This window comes from Notamacropus eugenii, chromosome 5 (assembly GCF_028372415.1).
Source record: "Notamacropus eugenii isolate mMacEug1 chromosome 5, mMacEug1.pri_v2, whole genome shotgun sequence".
NCBI classification, from domain to species: domain Eukaryota; kingdom Metazoa; phylum Chordata; class Mammalia; order Diprotodontia; family Macropodidae; genus Notamacropus; species Notamacropus eugenii.
This window is the reverse complement of record NC_092876.1, coordinates 25,391,882-25,407,957: the sequence shown is the minus strand read 5'-3', so window position 1 is coordinate 25,407,957 and position 16,076 is coordinate 25,391,882. Positions and strand designations below refer to the sequence as shown.

At 57.2% G+C, this 16,076-nt stretch overlaps 2 protein-coding genes across 5 annotated transcripts; both read right to left on the bottom strand.

Annotated features, from left to right (window-relative positions):
* On the bottom strand, positions 1 to 8,069 carry PHLDB3 (pleckstrin homology like domain family B member 3). Of its 3 annotated transcripts, XM_072607842.1 has the most exons (15): positions 6,944 to 8,066; positions 6,332 to 6,487; positions 5,976 to 6,113; positions 5,001 to 5,129; positions 4,701 to 4,859; positions 4,277 to 4,387; positions 3,941 to 4,018; positions 3,743 to 3,853; positions 3,483 to 3,582; positions 3,279 to 3,369; positions 3,082 to 3,169; positions 2,761 to 2,811; positions 2,070 to 2,304; positions 1,565 to 1,650; positions 1 to 972 (listed from the first exon to the last, which is right to left on the bottom strand). In XM_072607842.1, exons 1-15 carry the CDS (start codon positions 7,112 to 7,114, stop codon positions 838 to 840), a joined length of 1,839 nt encoding a protein of 612 aa, XP_072463943.1. In that variant the 5' UTR covers positions 7,115 to 8,066; the 3' UTR covers positions 1 to 837. The 3 variants fall into 3 exon arrangements, with proteins under 3 accessions (XP_072463943.1, XP_072463941.1, XP_072463944.1); XM_072607840.1 differs by having other exon boundaries at positions 4,701 to 5,129; positions 6,944 to 8,068; XM_072607843.1 differs by lacking the exon at positions 2,070 to 2,304 and having other exon boundaries at positions 835 to 972; positions 4,701 to 5,129; positions 6,944 to 8,069.
* A 1,847-nt stretch (positions 8,070 to 9,916) lies between these two features.
* ETHE1 (ETHE1 persulfide dioxygenase) lies at positions 9,917 to 15,845 on the bottom strand. Of its 2 annotated transcripts, none has more exons than XM_072607851.1 (7): positions 15,733 to 15,845; positions 13,259 to 13,403; positions 12,800 to 12,948; positions 11,765 to 11,894; positions 11,179 to 11,268; positions 10,174 to 10,290; positions 9,917 to 10,082 (listed from the first exon to the last, which is right to left on the bottom strand). In XM_072607851.1, exons 3-7 carry the CDS (start codon positions 12,893 to 12,895, stop codon positions 10,030 to 10,032), a joined length of 486 nt encoding a protein of 161 aa, XP_072463952.1. In that variant the 5' UTR covers positions 12,896 to 12,948; positions 13,259 to 13,403; positions 15,733 to 15,845; the 3' UTR covers positions 9,917 to 10,029. The 2 variants fall into 2 exon arrangements, with proteins under 2 accessions (XP_072463952.1, XP_072463950.1); XM_072607849.1 differs by lacking the exon at positions 15,733 to 15,845 and adding an exon at positions 13,524 to 13,713.
* Positions 15,846 to 16,076: the final 231 nt, after the last annotated feature.

Below are 16,076 nucleotides of genomic sequence, written 5' to 3'. Positions count from 1 at the left end.
TTGTTTTTCCCCAGTGTTTAATTTAACCCCACATGTGCGTCAATAAATAAACCTCACTCCTCCGCCCCCGCGCACCCCAATGACCGGAGAGCCAGCGGGGTAAGGCTGGCAACCACCTCCTCCGGGGCACGTGGAAAGGCGAGCTCGGACCGGCCGAGCAGAGGCCGCCCATCGGGCGGAGGCCACCGTTTTCAGGGGACTGGGCTTCCTGGGTCTGGGGGAAAAGTTCGAAGGGAGAGAGCGCAGGAGGTAGGAACGTTCGGCAGGGGGCGGGGCCTTCCCGGGAAAGTTACAAATAATAGAATTCTAGGCGTACGAACGTTCGGCAGGGGGCGGGGCCTTCCCGGGAAAGTTACAAATAATAGAATTCTAGGCGTACGAACGTTCGGCAGGGGGCGGGGCCTTCCCGGGAAAGTTACAAGTAATAGAACACTGCGGGTACGAACGTTCGGCAGGGGGCGGGGCCTTCCCGGGAAAGTTACAAGTAATAGAACACTGCGGGTACGAACGTTCGGCAGGGGGCGGGGCCTCCTCTGAAAGTTACAAGTAATAGAACACTGCGGGTACGAACGTTCGGCAGGGGCGGGGCCTCCTCTGAAAGTTACGAGGACTAGAATGTCCGGGCTTTAAACTTTGGACAGTGGGTGGGGCTTCGTTCGGGGTAAATTCATAGCATCTGGAATTGATTTGGAAGGGACCTAAGAGGTCAGCTCGTCTAACCTTCATTTTACAGATGGGGAAGTGAGGCCCAGAGAGGTAAAGAAGACCTGGGTAGGGTCATACTTGGCAGTGGAAGGGGCGCTGCGGGGGATTTGGGGAAAGTTCAACGGGCCTGGATCAGGGGGCGTGGTTCTCATCCGCAGCGGTCACGATGACGTCCATCCAGATGCGCATGGCCTCTGGGCTAGGGGCAGCCATGTAGAAGAGGCGCTCGTAGGTCTTGACGCAGAATGTCAGGCGGGGATTGGGGCTCTGAAGGATAAAGGGATGTGAATTGGTGGCTCTTCTCCCGGGTCCCAGCCCCTACCGACACTGAATTATTAGGAACCTGAGGGGACCTTCCTCCATTACCCAGCCTCTCCACCACCACCACCAAGGTTCAGGGTGTGTATTTAGAGGAGGTGGAGTTTATGGCGTAGGCCTCCTACAAAGTCAGCTTGGTGAGAGGGGGCTCGAGAGACCTAGTCCAACAGTCTGGGGAGACAGGCCCAGAAAGTGGCAGTGACGTGCCTGAGGCCACCGAACTAGCCGGGGCAGAAATAGAACTCACACCCTGGACCTCTTATTCAGAATCCAGGGCTAAGAATGAGCCTGGTCCCAACAGAATGTCGGGGCTGGAAGAGAGAACCAGAGGAGACAATGTGGGAGATGGGAGGTCCCCTAGAACCCTGAACACCAATAGTAGAGTTGGGGGCCATGTGCTCCCTTTTCCAATGTGGGATGATAAAGCCTAAAGGTGCAGAGTCTTCTCCTAACCCCTCTGAGGCTCTCCCTAGTCACTGGGGCAAGCAGGGCTTGGGAGCACCCTAAGTAGTTGGGTTTTTTTTTTTAAGAGAAAGCTGACCTTGAAGGCACATCGGAGGTGGTCATAGTAGACCTCTTCTATGGCTTGGAAGTAGATGACGCCCTTGAGTTTGGTCTCCTCTTTGTCTGAGATTTGGAAAGAATTGGGAGGGGTTTTTGTTTGTTTTGTTTTGGGGTGGTGAGAGGGAGGGAAGTTTACAGTAGGTCACTCCAGCCATCCGGAGGGTGGGTGGGGAAGGGGCCCAGTGGCACAGGCTGAGGTCAGGGTCCAAATTGGAGCCTAAGGTCAAAGGTCCTTAAGATTACATAGATAGGGATTGTGTCATCAAAGTTGGAATTTAGAGCCAGCAGGGACTTTGGAGCTCATTTTACAAAGGAAGAAACTGAGGCAGAGCCAGGCTTTAGAGCCCAGGTTTTAGGATTTTAGGGGGACCCTCTAGCCTCCTATTTAGAGGAGACCAGCTTGACCAAGGTCACATGCCTCACTCCTGAAGGAGATGAGGAAAGGTGAGGTTGGCAGTGGGGAAAGAGGAGTCCCTCCTCACCAGCGTAGTAGGCGAGCCGGCGGGCATGGCGGTCAAAGCAGAACCACCGCTTCCTCCACGTTTTGATCCGGCCCCCTACCTTCACCAGGGGCCCCCTGCAGCAGCCGCTGGTCACTCGAACATGAGGGCAACTTTCTGGGCTGTGGCCCCAGCGTTCCAGGTGCTGGTGCAAATCCAGAACCCGAGGGCCTGGAGGGCGGGGTGGCGGTGGTGGGGGCAGGGGTGGTGTTGGGGCCTGAATGAGGGGGAGACAGGGTCCAGGTGACTCCAAAAGCAATGAGAAATAGAAGGAAGGAGCTAATCTGGTTGTCCAGAGAGGGGTGGGGTAGAGGGGCATGGGGGTGGGGGGCTGGGTTCTACTGGTGGTTTCCTGGGAGTTTTATTAAACTAAAATTTGTGCCACCAAGCCTGTGCAGCAGGTAGGACAGGTAGGTCAGGGACTGTCACCACTTTACAGTGGAGGAAACACTTTCAGAAAGGTGGAGTTGTCCTCATTTCATAGAATTTAAAGCTGGGGGTGGGGGGCCCAAGCTGGGCGATGGACACTGAGGTGGGGAGTCGGGGAATGAGAGCACCCAGGTGACCAGGGATGGCTCAGAAGGGACCCAGATACACGAGGGTGGGGACAGAGAACATGGCAGTGGGGAATCAAGGGACTGGCCTGGGGGTTTGGGGGTGCAGCATCACTGACCATGATGGCTGGAATAGTTCTGGCCTCCTCCTTGCTCCTCCTAGTCCCTTCCTGTGGGGGTCAGAGTGGGAAGGAGAATCAGTGGGGACCAAAGCCCACCGAACCATGTCCAGTGCCCACAAAGGCAGAGATGTGCCCAGTGGGCAGAAAGGGGCTGGCAGGGAATGGGATCCGTACAGTTAGGGATCTAAGGAGGTTGGGACCCTGAGAGAGAGAGGGGCAGCATGCCCCGGTCCTTAAGTGTCCAGAAGATTGGAACCCCAAGGTCCTTAGGAGATCAGAAGGGGAGGACCTCCTCCAGTCAGAGTCCCGGGTTCTTACCCTGGCCTGGAGCAGCCTTTCTCTTTCTGCCACAGCCTGTTGTAGCAGCTTCTCCATTCGAATGATATCGGGATGTGGCACTCCACAACTAGAAGACAGGAAAGGCCTTGGGGTACCAGCTCTGTCCCCAAGCGCCCTGTCCCCAGGTGCTCTTCCCTTCTGTACCCCATTCCTCTGCCCATCTCCTTCCTTCTCACCTGGTTCCAGGGCTACAGTTCAGCAACTGGTACAGAGGGTGTCTCTGGGGATCCCCTGGAGAGGGCTGCAAGGCAGAGGCCTCCAGAGGCCCTAAAAGTGAGGGAAGCAGCTTAGAGGATTCATCCCCTTCCAGCCTTCACCCCACCCATGCTCCTTCTCCATCTTTGCTCCCATAGTTCTCTGACAGGAGACAAGACACTCACGGCTGCAGTGCAGGGACAGAGGTCTTGTAGATCCCCTCTGTCGGGCCCGGTCTCCCTTCCTCCGAGGCAAACTACCTGTTCTCTGGAGCCCAAAGGAGCCCTGAAGGGGAAGATGAGAGAGAAAAGAGAGGAGGAGACAGGAGAGGAGAGAAGACATGGGAAGAAAGAAAAGAGAAACAAATGAGAGGGCACTTTGGGGTCCACTCTCCACAACCTCCCAACTTCAGGGTCAGCCCCCCATCCCTCGGCCCCAGCCTCACCTGGAGGGAGCTGTGAACAGAGAAGAGGCAGGAGGAGGCGGAGGCCGATGCTGGGGCGGAGGAATCCTGAAGGACCAGGAGCTGGCGGTTCGTCTTCTGGGTGAACAGGAGCTGGGCAGAAGAGGAGGGTCAGTCCAAAGAGAAGGAGTGGAACGGGGATTCTTGAATGCCTGGGGTGAGGGCTGGGGGTTCCGGTACCTTGGTTAGGGCCTGGCTCTGCTCATCTCCACCCTGGGTCCCCTGCAGGTGGCTGAGTTCTAGAAGCCGGTTCCGCTCCTGGGTGGAGGGAGAATTCAGCAAGTTGCCAGGAGATCTCAGAACCTGAGGGCCCCCCAAGGACCCTTGGCTTGTGGCATGTAAAGGTTTCTTAGCCCCATTTTACAGCAGAGAACAAGGAGGCCAGATGGGACGTTACAACCACAGTCACATAACCCAGTGGGTGTTGGTGAGGGGCTCCCAGTGGGAGATTCCTTTAAACCTGTCCTGCTGGACTTGATAGGACTTCAAGGTTGGGCTAGGGAAATCAGGGGTCACCTGGCTTAGGGCCTGCAGTGCTTCTTCCTTCTTCCGACTCAGACCACGGCTTTCAGCTGCCATCTGTTCCCCAAGTGACCCTAGCTGTTCCTCGAGGACCTGGATTCGACGCTGAGAAGACACCCCCCCCCCCAGACTCAGAGATTTGGAGAAAGACCCAAGCACCCTGCCCAGTATCAGACCTCAGACCAGATCGATGGAACCCTGGGGATTCACACCTCACAGAATTACAGGGGGGCATTGGAAGAGACCTCCCTAGACTACATCCCATCTGTTGCCCCCTGGTCTCTGCTCCAAAATGGACAGGGAGCCCATCACCTCTTGAGGCTGCCCATGCCCTTATGGAGATGCCCCCAGAGGGGAAAAGGAATGGGAGACAGAGACAGGGAGAGGGCGAGGGAGGCTGGACTCTGCTGGAGCTCACCCTGTGCTGGGCCAGGTTCCCTTGCAGCTCTTGGATCTTGGGGCCCAGCCCCTGGTGTCCTGGACCATCCCCTTCCTCTTCACAACTACTTTCCTTCTCCAGCTGCTGGAATTCCAGATCCTCATAGGAACGCTGGGCAGCATCCAACTGCTCAGAGACCTGGGGAGAAGAGAGGGTCGGGGGATGGGGGAGCCTGGGCCCCTGGAGGTAATGGGGGTCAGGGATCAGGAAGCCTGGGTACCTAAGGAGAATTAGGTTGGGGGTTGGTGTGCCTGGGTCCTGGGGGCTGCATTCACTTACCTCCTGGACTCCCTTCAACAGCTCCTCCCTGTCACCCTCAGGCTTTGAGTCCAGTTTGTCCTGAGCCTCCTCAAGTCTCAGCCGAAGGGCCTCCACCCAGGTCCGAGCCTCCCTTAGACGCTGCTGCTCCTGCAGGACAACCCCCAGGAAGCAGGGACTGAAACTCCTAGAGTTTCTCAAGCTCTTCATGGGCCAAAAGGCCCCAAAGGCATTTGCCATCACACACCTTGGCAAGGCCTAGAGATCCCTGGACTTCTATCAAGGGGGCCCTTCCTGGAGACATCGTCCATTACATCTTTCCCTTTTTCGTCCCCGCTACCCTCACCCAGCACACTTTACACATGAGAAAATAGGCCCAGGAGGGGAAGGCACTTGTCCACCATCAGATGGGCCCCTGGAAAGGGAGGGAAAGAAAGGCCCAACCCGGGAATCAGGACACCTGGGTCCTAGTCCCAAGCTAGCCTTGTAACTTCATCCAAGTCCTTGCCCCTTGTAAGGTGGAGTCCCTCCTTCATGCTTCCTTTAGGAGATCCATCCCTTGAGGGCTCTGTGACCCTGGGCTTCACCATCCTCCAGAATCACCCTAGCATCATGGCAGGATGTGAAGAACACTGGGTTCTGTGTGACCCAAAGCAAGGGCGGTCTTTGGACCTGTTTCCCGCTCTGTATGTTGATGATCTCCAAGGTCCTGACCTTGTGCCGACATTCCATGCTTCCTGTTCTAAGTCCCTTCAAGCCCTAAGGTTCTCCCTCCTCTGCCTTCAGTCTTATACCTATGCCCCCTTAGGCTCACTGCCTCCAGGGGATCTGATTCTAGTCCAGGCTTTGCCACTGCTGGGCATCCAGGGATTGTAGGGTGTGCATGTGCTCATCTGAGCAATGAGAGAACAACCTCCTTCTGTCCATGGAAGATGAGAGGTGGAGGGAGTCTCACCCCCACCCCCACCCTAGGACCAGGGCCCCTCCTCCACGCACCTGCTTTCTCTGCTCCCCTGCTTTCTGCTCAGCTGCCTCCTTCTGTCCCCGAAGCTCCCGCAGCTGCTCCTCTGCCCTCCGGGCAGCCACTCGCTCGCCAGCAAGCTCCCCTCGAAGCAAAGCCACCTCTACCTCCATCTGGGGTGGGGGTGGGGGCGGGTTGCTGAGAGCTCAGATCTCTGGGTGCATGAGGGGAGGGTACTAGGGGAAGTATGATGCCTGGGTAACTGAGGGAAAGGAGGGTGGGGAAGTGGGGATCCCCAGGTGAAGGATTTTGGGGAGCGGGGTGTCTGGGTGACTGAGGAAAGCCAGGGTCCCCAGGGGAGGGAGCTGCGGGAAGCAGCCTGGGTCCGCACCTCAATCCTCAGCTCCTTCCTTTGCTGCTGGAGCTCCTTGACCCGCTGCTCCATCAGGGCCACCCGGGTCAATGCCTCCAGTTGCTGCCCCCTTAGACGCCGGGCTGCCCCTCGTGGTCCCTCTGCAAGGGGTGGCGCGGGGGGCGGGGCTTCACCCTGCAGGGGGAGGATGAGGTCTCACTGCTTGATCTCTGGGTCTCGCTTTTTTGGTCATTTTTGGCCTGTCTCGTCCGTCTGAGGGTCTGGGTAACGGTCTATCTGGTTGTCTCTCTGCCACTGTCTCTACATCGGTGTCTCTCAGCTTCTCCGACTCCTTGTCTCTGTGTCTTTCGTTGTTTTCGTGTCTTTCTGTCTGGGTCTCTCAGTCTGTCTCTGTCCCTGTCTGTCTGTCAGTCGGGCTCCCTGTGCCTATGTCTCGATGTGTCTCTGTTCCTTTGTATCTGTCCATGTCTCCCGTCTTTCAGTTCCTGCCTCTCTGTGTCTCACAGCGTCTCTGCCTCTGTGACGGTCTCTCAGTGTTTCTTGGTGTCGTCTCCAGCCTCCAGTCTCTGGGTTTCTCAGTGTCCGCGTCTCTCATGCCTTTCTCCGTCGCTTTCAGTGTCTGGCTCTCACCTGGTCCCGGCCGCTTTCCGTACTGCTCCCCTCTTCGTCCTCGTCTTCCCTGCAGTCTGCGCAGGGGGCCTCGGAGGCTTCTGGCTCGCCGGTCTCCCCGACTGCGGCGTGGTCCTCAGGACGCTCGGACCCCTCCTGGCTCCCATCCTCCAGGTTCGTCGGGACTCCCATGTCTGTCGCCTCAGGGACTGTCTTCGGCTCAGGCCCCGGGGGGCTGAGGGCAGGGCCCTGGGGGAGAGCCCCGAGGGATCTGAGAGAAGAATCTGGGGGCTCCGAGCTGGAGGGGCAAGGGGGCTCAGGGAACGAGACCCCGAGGACAAGGGGGTCCAAGGGGTGTGGCCTGTAGCACCCGGAGAAGGACGAGAGAGCCCAGGTCTAAGGGAGGGGAGAGCTGAGGACCTCCGAGAAGGGGGAGGGGGCTCAGCCAGGCGGGTCGAAGGGCCTCGGGATTGGGCAGGGGGCTCAGGGGGTGGGACTGAACGGACCCAGGAACCGAGCCAGAGCTCTGGAGGCGGGCTCTAGGATGAGCTAGGGGCGGGACCTGAGGCTCGGGGAGGGCTCCGGAGGAGGGACCTAAGGAATTTCGAGAGGGGGATAGTGAGGGGCCGAGGCCAGGGTTGGGGCAGGGCCTGTCCCAGGGGCTCAGATGGTGTGCCCCGGAGGACCTTGGCTTCATCCTACCAGCCCTGCCCATTTCTTTGCCCCCAGCAGCCCTTGGCCTAGAGAAATGCCCGGGAAGCCCCTGTCCTCCAGGAGCCTAGAGTCCGATCGCCTCTAACCCTGACCCTTACCGACCCCAAAGGTCTAGGGCCCCAGGGCTTTGCTCCTGGGGCTGCGGCTTCCCCCTCTTCCCCATTCGGGAACCCTGGAATTCTGATGAACACAGATATATACACTTCTCCTTCAGGGACCCAGGTGCCCTAAACCCCTCCCCTTGCCCCCTGAGGGACCCAGACGTCCTGATCCTTCGGCCACCCCCTCCGGAACCCAGGTGTCTTAATCCCTAACCCCCGCACCCTCAAGAGTCCCAGGTGTGCAGCCTCCTCACCGGCTCTGTGTCCTCCGCAGGCCTCTCCTTGTTCCCAGAGTCCTGGCTTCTGCCCACGGGACAGGTGGCGGGGGAGGAGGGAGGGGCCGCCCCCCCTGCAGGAGCCCGGATGCAGGGGGGGGGGGAAGTGGGAGGAGAAAAAGGAGGAGAGAGAGAACAGGTCTGACAGCTCCGCAGGGAGCCAGGTATCTGGCCCTTCCAGTGCCCACACCCTGGGAACAAGGCGTCCTAGTCCCCCCTCCCCGGGAGGAGGGGGAGTGCAAATATTTCAAGTCCCACCCAGAAGACCTAGGTATCTGGTCTTTAGGACACCCTCTTCAGGGACCCAGGTGTCTATCACGACCATGGAGCCCAATGCATTATTTGCCAGCACCCAAACCCTGGATGGTCGAGCATCCAGTTTTCCAGCTTCAAAAACCAAATTTCTTGTGTCCCAGCCCTTAACTTCTTGTCCCCTTGGGACCCAGGCCTGCTGGTGGAGGGGTGGAGCTGTTCCCCTCTAATGACCCCTTTAGAAGGGCTGGGACCGGTTTGGGGGCCTGGGGAGAGGGGCACCCCGTGGTGAGTCATGCAGAGAACAGGCTCAGTCCTTGTGCCACATTGTGGGGTGGGGGTCACAGGAGGGAGGAGTTCAAGGTCATGTGGCCAGACCCTTCCTCTTCTCGTGTAAACAGGAAGTTTAAATGAAAATTTTCCAGTTCCCTCCTCCCCAAACCTCACCTGCATGAGCCTGCCCGGGCTCCCAGAGGAAGAGCCTTTTGGTTTTCGGTGCCTTTGGCCCTTCCCTACCCTAACTGGCAGAACCCTTGAATCCAGAACCTCTGTGGTTAGTCCCACAAACCCTGCCCACGCATGCCACCTAGTGATGCTTGACAGCAGGACAAGCCTTCTCTTCATCAGCTTCTCTGGCCAAAGTCAACTTCCTAACCTCTGACCCGTGTCTTTGGCTGGAAAATGGGAGTAACAGCACCTACTTCCCAGGGTTGTTGTGAGGATCAAATGAGATATTTGGCATAGCTTAGCCCAATGCTTGACACGCCGTCATCTGTCATCACGCAGATTTGGCAGACCTCTCCCTCAGAGACCTTGGGCTAAAAGGGACCTAAAAGGTCATCCGGGTCAAGCCCCACATTTTATGGAGGTCCAGAGTTGCCTTGGGCCACACGGTCAGGAAGTTGAAGAACCCAGGATTCCAACCCAGAGATTCTGAACCAGTGTTGTCCGTTGCACCATCCGGCCTCCCCCACTTAAGTCTTAGGTGTCATGAACCTTCCAATCTAGGTTCTGTTCCCAGACAGTTGAGGGAATGAAGTTCTTAAGGAGGGGGGGAACAGTTACATTTTTGTTTTTATAACACACAATGCCTAGCATGGTTCCTGGCCTTGAAGAGTTACTTAATGAAGACCGAGTATATCAAGAACAAAGGATGGTACTAGGGAACCTGGACCCCAGGCCTCTAATCTAGGTTCAATCAATCAAGGCACCTACTTTAAGTGCCTACTACATGCTGGGGCAGGTAGGTGGCGCCATCATTCATAGAGAGCTGGGTCTGGCGTCAGGAAGACTCATCTTCGTGAGTTCATATCTGACGTCAGACACTTCCTAGCTGCATGACTGGCCAAATCACTTCACACTGTTTGCCTCAGTTTCCTCATCTGTAAAATGAGCTGGAGAAAAAAATGGCCAAACACTCCAGTGTCTTTCCCAAAAAAACCCCCAGATGGGGTCATGAAGAGTTGGACACAAATGAAAAATGACTGTCCAACTATGTGCCAGGCACTGTGCTGCACACCGGGGGCACAGAGAAAGCTAAGTGACAGCCTCTGCTTTCCAGGAGCTCAGTCTAAGAGAGAGACAACGCACAATCATGCTCAAACAAACTGCAGACTGGATACATCAGTGATAAGATGAAGGGCGGTGAAAGGTATAGGCAAAAAAAAGTTTTTATTAACGGAATCAGGAGGGAGGATGAGATATATCACTATCAGAACCTCATCCCAGTGGGAGCCAGTGGAGCTGGGATGCCCTCAAGAGGAAGTCAGCTGGGGGGCTCCTGAATGCCACAGCGCATGTTGGCCGGGACAGCGACATCTGCAGAGAGAATAGAGAAGGGTAAGACAAACCCCTGCGGACACCAGGCATCGCACCCCCCTCAGACAGCCAAGACCTCTAGGCTTCTCACCGATCTGCTTGGGCTTGGGCAGGTTCAAGTTGTTCATGACCTTGACAAAGTCCTCACAGCTGAGCGTGAGCCGAGGGTTCAGGGTCCGCTCTTCTTCCACAGTGGACACGGTAAGTCCTGTTACCCAACAAGTATCACCTCAAGTGCCCTTTCGGTTCCCAAAGCCCTTTTTCTGACCCCCTTTCCCAAACCCCTCCCCACCACCCTTTGGCTTCGTTCCAGCCCAGGGGAGGGGAATATTGCCATCAAGAGCCCCTGAAGCTTGTCTCACTTCTGCTTATGGTGCAACTGACACCTCAAGCTGGTCAAGCTGTCCTGGGCAGGCAGAGGCCATGCTGGACTACATATCCCATCAGCCCTAGGAGCTAGGTGGGCCAGGGTGGACCCGAGTGCTTTATGGGCAGTGGTAACAAGGATGCTTCCCACCCTGTGGCCCCCTTCTAATTCTACCGAGTGGGATGAAGTCCTAAAACTGATGTTCTCTGTGAGCTCTAATGGTCCATAAATGCCTCCATACAAGCTACCCCACCCCTGCTTAAAAACTCTTGGCCCAAAGGCCTCTGGGAATTGTAGTTCTGAGTTCTCAAGGGGCTTTGAGCTGTGAGGCTCCTGTGCACAGCCCAAAGGCTTCTGGGAGCTGTGGTTCAGAGCCCCCAAAGGCTTCTGGGAGTTGTGGTTTGGAGCTTTCAAGGCTCTCTTTCAACTGGAGTTCTCTTGTGCATACCACAAGGGCCTCTGGGAGGTGTGGTTCTGGGCCCCCAAAGACCTCTGGGGAATTGTGGTTCTCCTGTGGGCACCCCAATGGTCTCTGGGAACTGTGGTCCTGAGCCATCAAAGGCCTCTGGGAGGTATAGTTCTCCCACCATGTACCCCAAGAGTCTTTGGAAGGTGTGGTTCTACTGTGTACCCTAATGGCCTCTGGGAGTTGTAGTTTCCTCATATGCACAGTCTTCTAACCGGTCCTCCTCCCTCTCCCAATATAGGATCTCCTGGAAGCCCTCACACCTTGGTAGTCATGAGCTGGGTAGATGAGGCAGTCCCCAGGAAGGGTGAAGATCTTCTCATGGACTGAATGGTACAAGGTCTTAGCACAGCCTGGAGGGAGGGGAAGGAGGAAAGGAGATCTTCATGGAGCACTGATGGGGGTGGGGCTGCCCAAGAACAAAGAAGATCATACTGTACACAGTAGGAGCAGTGTAAGTGCTTACTCCCACCCACCATCCCTCTAAGAGCAGGATCTCAGCAGCAGCCTCAGCCACTTCCCTGGTCAACCCTCCAGGGGAGACAAGGGGCAGGGAGAGGATGCAGAGAGGGTGTGGGGCTCAAGAGGAGAAAGTCTAGGATTGGGAAGCAGGCAACCTGAGTCCCAGAGGCAAGTCTTCCCCTGCCTCACTCACTGTATTTGGGCTTCAGTTTCCTCATTTGGAAAATCAGGAGATTGAGCCCAGCTTGGTTCTGCCCTGAGGACACTCCTGATTCCCAATTCTAGGCTGGAAGAGGACAAGCCTGCTTATACTGCCCAGAGCGCAGGGTTGTTGGAGATAACACTAAATATTCTTAGAGAGGTGTGTGTAAGGGCAGCGGCCCAGACCTTGCTGGAAGTCTGTGCGTCCACATCCCCGGATGAGCAGGGCATCCCCGGTGAAGGCTGCACTGTGGTCGCTCAGTACAAAAGTCAGGCAGCCATCTGTGTGACCTGGGCTGGCCCGGGCCTCCAGGGCCTGAAGGGGGATTACAGAAATGAGAGCAGGTCCTTCTTATCCCCCACCCTTGCCTGGGCTCTAGAGCTCAGGGAGGGAGAAGGAACATCCTTATGGAACTCTACCTTTCAAATGCAGCCTCAGTTTCCCCATCTGTAAAAATGAGTGGATCACACTCAGTGATGGCTAAGGTCCCTGTTACTGCTGAATCCAGCATCCAACACTCTCTGACTGCGTGACTGTGGGCTGGCTCCACCTCTGAAAAAAAGTGGTTTACTCCTCGGCCACACTTCCTTCCTTAGAAATTTCTAAAGAACCACTTGCCCAGGGTCATTTTTTTCTCTTGGCAGAACTCTGACTTCATTCTTCAAAGAGCTTTCTGCATGGAGCCTGCCTGCCACTGGCAACTTCTCTCCAGTCTGACTCTAGCCTTAACTGCCTAGGGACTCTAAGAAAATTGACTTGTCCAGGTCACAAAGCCAGGATGGGTCAGAGACATTTATCCACTACCCAATGTTGCCTCTCATGTAAACCTTCTACGGATGGAAAAATGGGGACTTTTATACAGAAAATTGTTTGTGTCTGTGTGAATACACACACATATATATACACATACATACACAGGACATAATGTAATAACACATTATTCATGTCCCCGGGGTCACTGGCTCCCAGACCTGGCCCACTGCAGAGGCTGGCTGCCTCTTCTTTCCGTCCTCCCCTCCCCCACCCTAGGGTTGGGCTAACAACTCCAGGAAATGTGTTGATTCTAATCATCACATGTCCATGCCCCCAGTCACACCTGCCCTTCTCACCCAGTGCCAAGGGTGTGTTTTTGACCCCTCTGGCTGTGCCCTTGTGATTCCTGCCTCACCCTGTTTGCCAGACCCTTCTGCCCTGGCTCTGCCCCTCCCTGAGCAACTCACAAATCGCCCAAAGGTCAGGGTGTCTCCGTCCTCCAGGAACAGGTCAGCTTTGGCCCCACTCAGGCGGGAGATGACAGATTTGCAACCAGGAATCATGGACCGGAGGAGACCACTGCCTGTGACATGGTCTGCATGGCAGTGCGTGTTGACTGTTGGGAGATTCGGGATGTCATTCCCTCTCGCCTGGACCTCCTGCCTCTCCCTCCTCCAACCCATCCTGTACAAGGTGGTCTAGTATCTTACTCGTAAATGGGTGTGAGATTCGTGGCCAGGTCCACTCCACTCCAGCCCGACCCGACCCGACCCACCCCACTCCATCCCACCCCGGCAGGCCCTAGGAAGGAGGAGAAGTGAACCTCCTGGGGGCACATCCAGGTGCCTGGCGGGCTCTTCCGGCTCGGTGCTCACTGGGGGTCTAGTCCCCCAGTCCCCGGGCCCAGGCAACCGGGCCAGGCTCACCTGCGTACAGGAGGCGCAGGCCGAGCTCCTGGACGAGTCGAGCATCCCTGGAGGCGGTGTCCAGCACGGGGTCGATGAGCAGAGCCTCCCCGGTGGCCCGGTCTCCCAGCAGGTAAGTGTAGGTACAACTCTTGGCTTCGAAGAGCTGGAAGTGGGGGACAGGAGAAGACGTCGGGGTGAAGGGGGTCCTGCTCCCGGTCCCAAGCCCCCCATTCCATCCTCCCCCTTTCCTCTAGCATCTCTACTCCTGGGCCCCCGCCCTCACCTGGCGCAGCAAGAGCCCATCGGCCCGCACGCTGAACGCCCTCCGACATGGTCCCCAGCGCAGCCCCGGAGCCCGCAGCAGCCCCCGCACGCGCAACAGCAGCTCCGGCCCCATGGCTACGACTGAGGTCGGTTAGGGCGGCCCCGAGACCATAGCCAGGGGAGGGGCCGCGCCCGCCTCCCGGGCGTGGTTTGCACCGGCCTGACAGGGAGGGGCCTTAAAGGGGCCGCGCAAATCGCACCCTCCTCATTTAGAATAGAAAGAGAGACGCGGATTCGAATCTCAAGACCCGGGCCAGAGACACCCTGTCTGAGCCGGCTTTCCAGTCTGCAAAACAGGCATACTAATTACCCAGCTCTCCCTACTCAGGCATAAGCGTGCTGTGCCATTTGTAAACTGACATTTGGGGGGTACAGGGCGGTCCACATTAGGAAAGCGGTCTTTAAATCCAGCGTCAGCCCTCTGGGACAGGTCAATACCGTCACCCCCAGTTTAGAGATGAGGAACCCGAGGCTCCGAACGGACGGTGGTCTAGCCCCAAGGCACGCCGGTAGCCCGTTGACTCCCGAGTCTCCGGCCCTGGTAGGGCCTCGTGCTGGACGCTGGAACTACGCAGACCGAAGCGAGAGTAGTCCCCACCCTCAGGGAGTTTCCAGGCTTGGAGGAGCAGCCTTTGACAGCCTTCCAGAGAACCACCTTCTGCCTTTGACAGGGTCTCAATCACTCATTCCCTCCCAGGGAGTTCGGGGACGCAGGGCTAGGTAATGCAACGCCCCTCCCCCCAGAAGAGAGGCCCAAGTGGACGCTCCCCGTGGGTGTCTTAGCCCAAGGCAAGATGTGGGAGTGGGGGGGAGACTCTACCTTTGCAGACTAGGACCTGAGTTCGAGTCACTTATCAAGGGTGTGCCCTTGGGCAAGTCCCTCAGTCTCTAGGCACCAGTTTCCTCACCTGTTCCTGTGGGATTCCTCATGTAAGCCTGACATCAGTCCCCTTGGGCATCGAAGAGGGATGGATGGGTGGATGGATGGATGGATGGATGGATGGATGGATGAATGGATGAGTGGATGGGTGGATGGATGGATAGATAGGGTGAGTGGATAGATGAATAGATGAATGAATGGTATGGGTGGATGGGTGGATGAATAGATGGGGTGGGTGAGTGGATGGATGGGTGGGGTGGGTAGATGGGTGGATGAGTGGATGGATAGATGTGGTGAGTGAGTGGATGGATGAATGGATGGATGGATGGATGGGTGGATGAGTGGATGAATAGATGGGGTGGGTGAGTGGATGGATGGATGGATGAATGAATGGTATGGTGGATGGATGAATGAATGGTATGGTGGATGGATGGGTGTATGGGTGTATGAATAGATGGGGTGGGTGAGTGGATGGATGGATGGATGGATGGATGGATGGGTGGATGGATGGATGGATGCAGAATGAATGGTGGCTGCAATGCACCCAAGAGCCAGGAAAATGGCATGAGGAGGGCCTAGATAGAGGGCCTGAGACAGGCTTTGGGGGTCGGAGCAGTGACTTGGCCGCCCCTCTCCTGGCCATGGCCAGGATCTCTGGGCGTCAAATGAAGGGTGCGGCCTCGGAGGTTCTGGAGGCTCGCTGCTCGGACACCCAGGTTCCTGCCGGGACAGAAAGGAGGTAGGCGGGGGAGCCTTTCCTTGTGAGCAGTTTACAGGACTCTGGGGTGGGAGGAATGTGTGGAGTCACTGACCAGGCAAGGAAGCCAGAGCGACCTCTTCATCCCCAGTGATACTCCTCCCTCCAGCAACTGTAATCTTAGGGACTCAGGCGTGGGGTCTCAGCCCGCAGCCTTACAGGACCCGGGGCTCACCTGCTAGCCCCCCCCAAGGCCCCCCCCATAGCTGCGTTGTTCCCCCCTTATAACTGGGGGTCTAGCAGGCTTATGCAAACAACCGCCATCTCGGGGCTGCCCCATCTTCTCCCTACCCCCCACATCTCTGTCTCTATCTCTGGTTGTCTCTGACAAGAGATGTAGAGCTGGGGGGGTCTTCTAGAACGACAGATGGGGCAACTGAGGCCCAGAGAGGGGCAGTCCCTGCTCCAGGCTGGGGCAGGAGAGAGAGCCTGGCGAGCCACAGAAAGCGAAGCGATCTCGTCGGACAATCTTGATCCAGGGCGGTCACCGTAGCGGCTTCTCGGTCTTATCTGTTTACTTTGTATACTTACCAGAATACTCTCCCGGTCGCTCCTCTCGGCGCATGCGCCCGTTCTCCCCCCGGAGATGGAGGCTGGCTAGCGCATTTCGTTGTGTGCTCGCCCCCGTTTCTCTCCGCGAAGGAGGAAGTGGAAGGCAGGATGCGTGCGCGCGCACGGCTCCGTCCCCGCCCACTCATCGGGCGCGCGCTCAGAGCTGCGGACGCGCGCTCAGAGCTGCAGGCCCCCGCAGAGGCCCCGGAGCAGCGCGGCAGCAGCGAGCGGCAGCGGGGGCGACCTGAGGGGCCGGAGCCCCGCCCCCAGGGAGGGGCCGCCCAGAGGTCGGGGTCCGGGTCCAAGTCCTGGGCCCCGGGCCC

Coding starts and splice junctions, on each gene's coding strand:
- PHLDB3 (XM_072607840.1), bottom strand. CDS start 7,114: ATGGGAGTCCCGACGAACCTGGAGGATGGGAGCCAGGAGGGGTCCGAG. Junction 6,114..6,331: donor GGAAGGAGCTGAGGATTGAG/GTGCGGACCCAG, acceptor CCCCCACCCCAG/ATGGAGGTAGAGGTGGCTTT. Junction 2,812..3,081: donor AAAGGCTGCTCCAGGCCAGG/GTAAGAACCCGG, acceptor TGACCCCCACAG/GAAGGGACTAGGAGGAGCAA.
- ETHE1 (XM_072607849.1), bottom strand. CDS start 13,637: ATGGGGCCGGAGCTGCTGTTGCGCGTGCGGGGGCTGCTGCGGGCTCCG. Junction 13,404..13,523: donor ATGGGCTCTTGCTGCGCCAG/GTGAGGGCGGGG, acceptor CCCCACTTCCAG/CTCTTCGAAGCCAAGAGTTG. Junction 10,083..10,173: donor GCCCAAGCCCAAGCAGATCG/GTGAGAAGCCTA, acceptor TTCTCTCTGCAG/ATGTCGCTGTCCCGGCCAAC.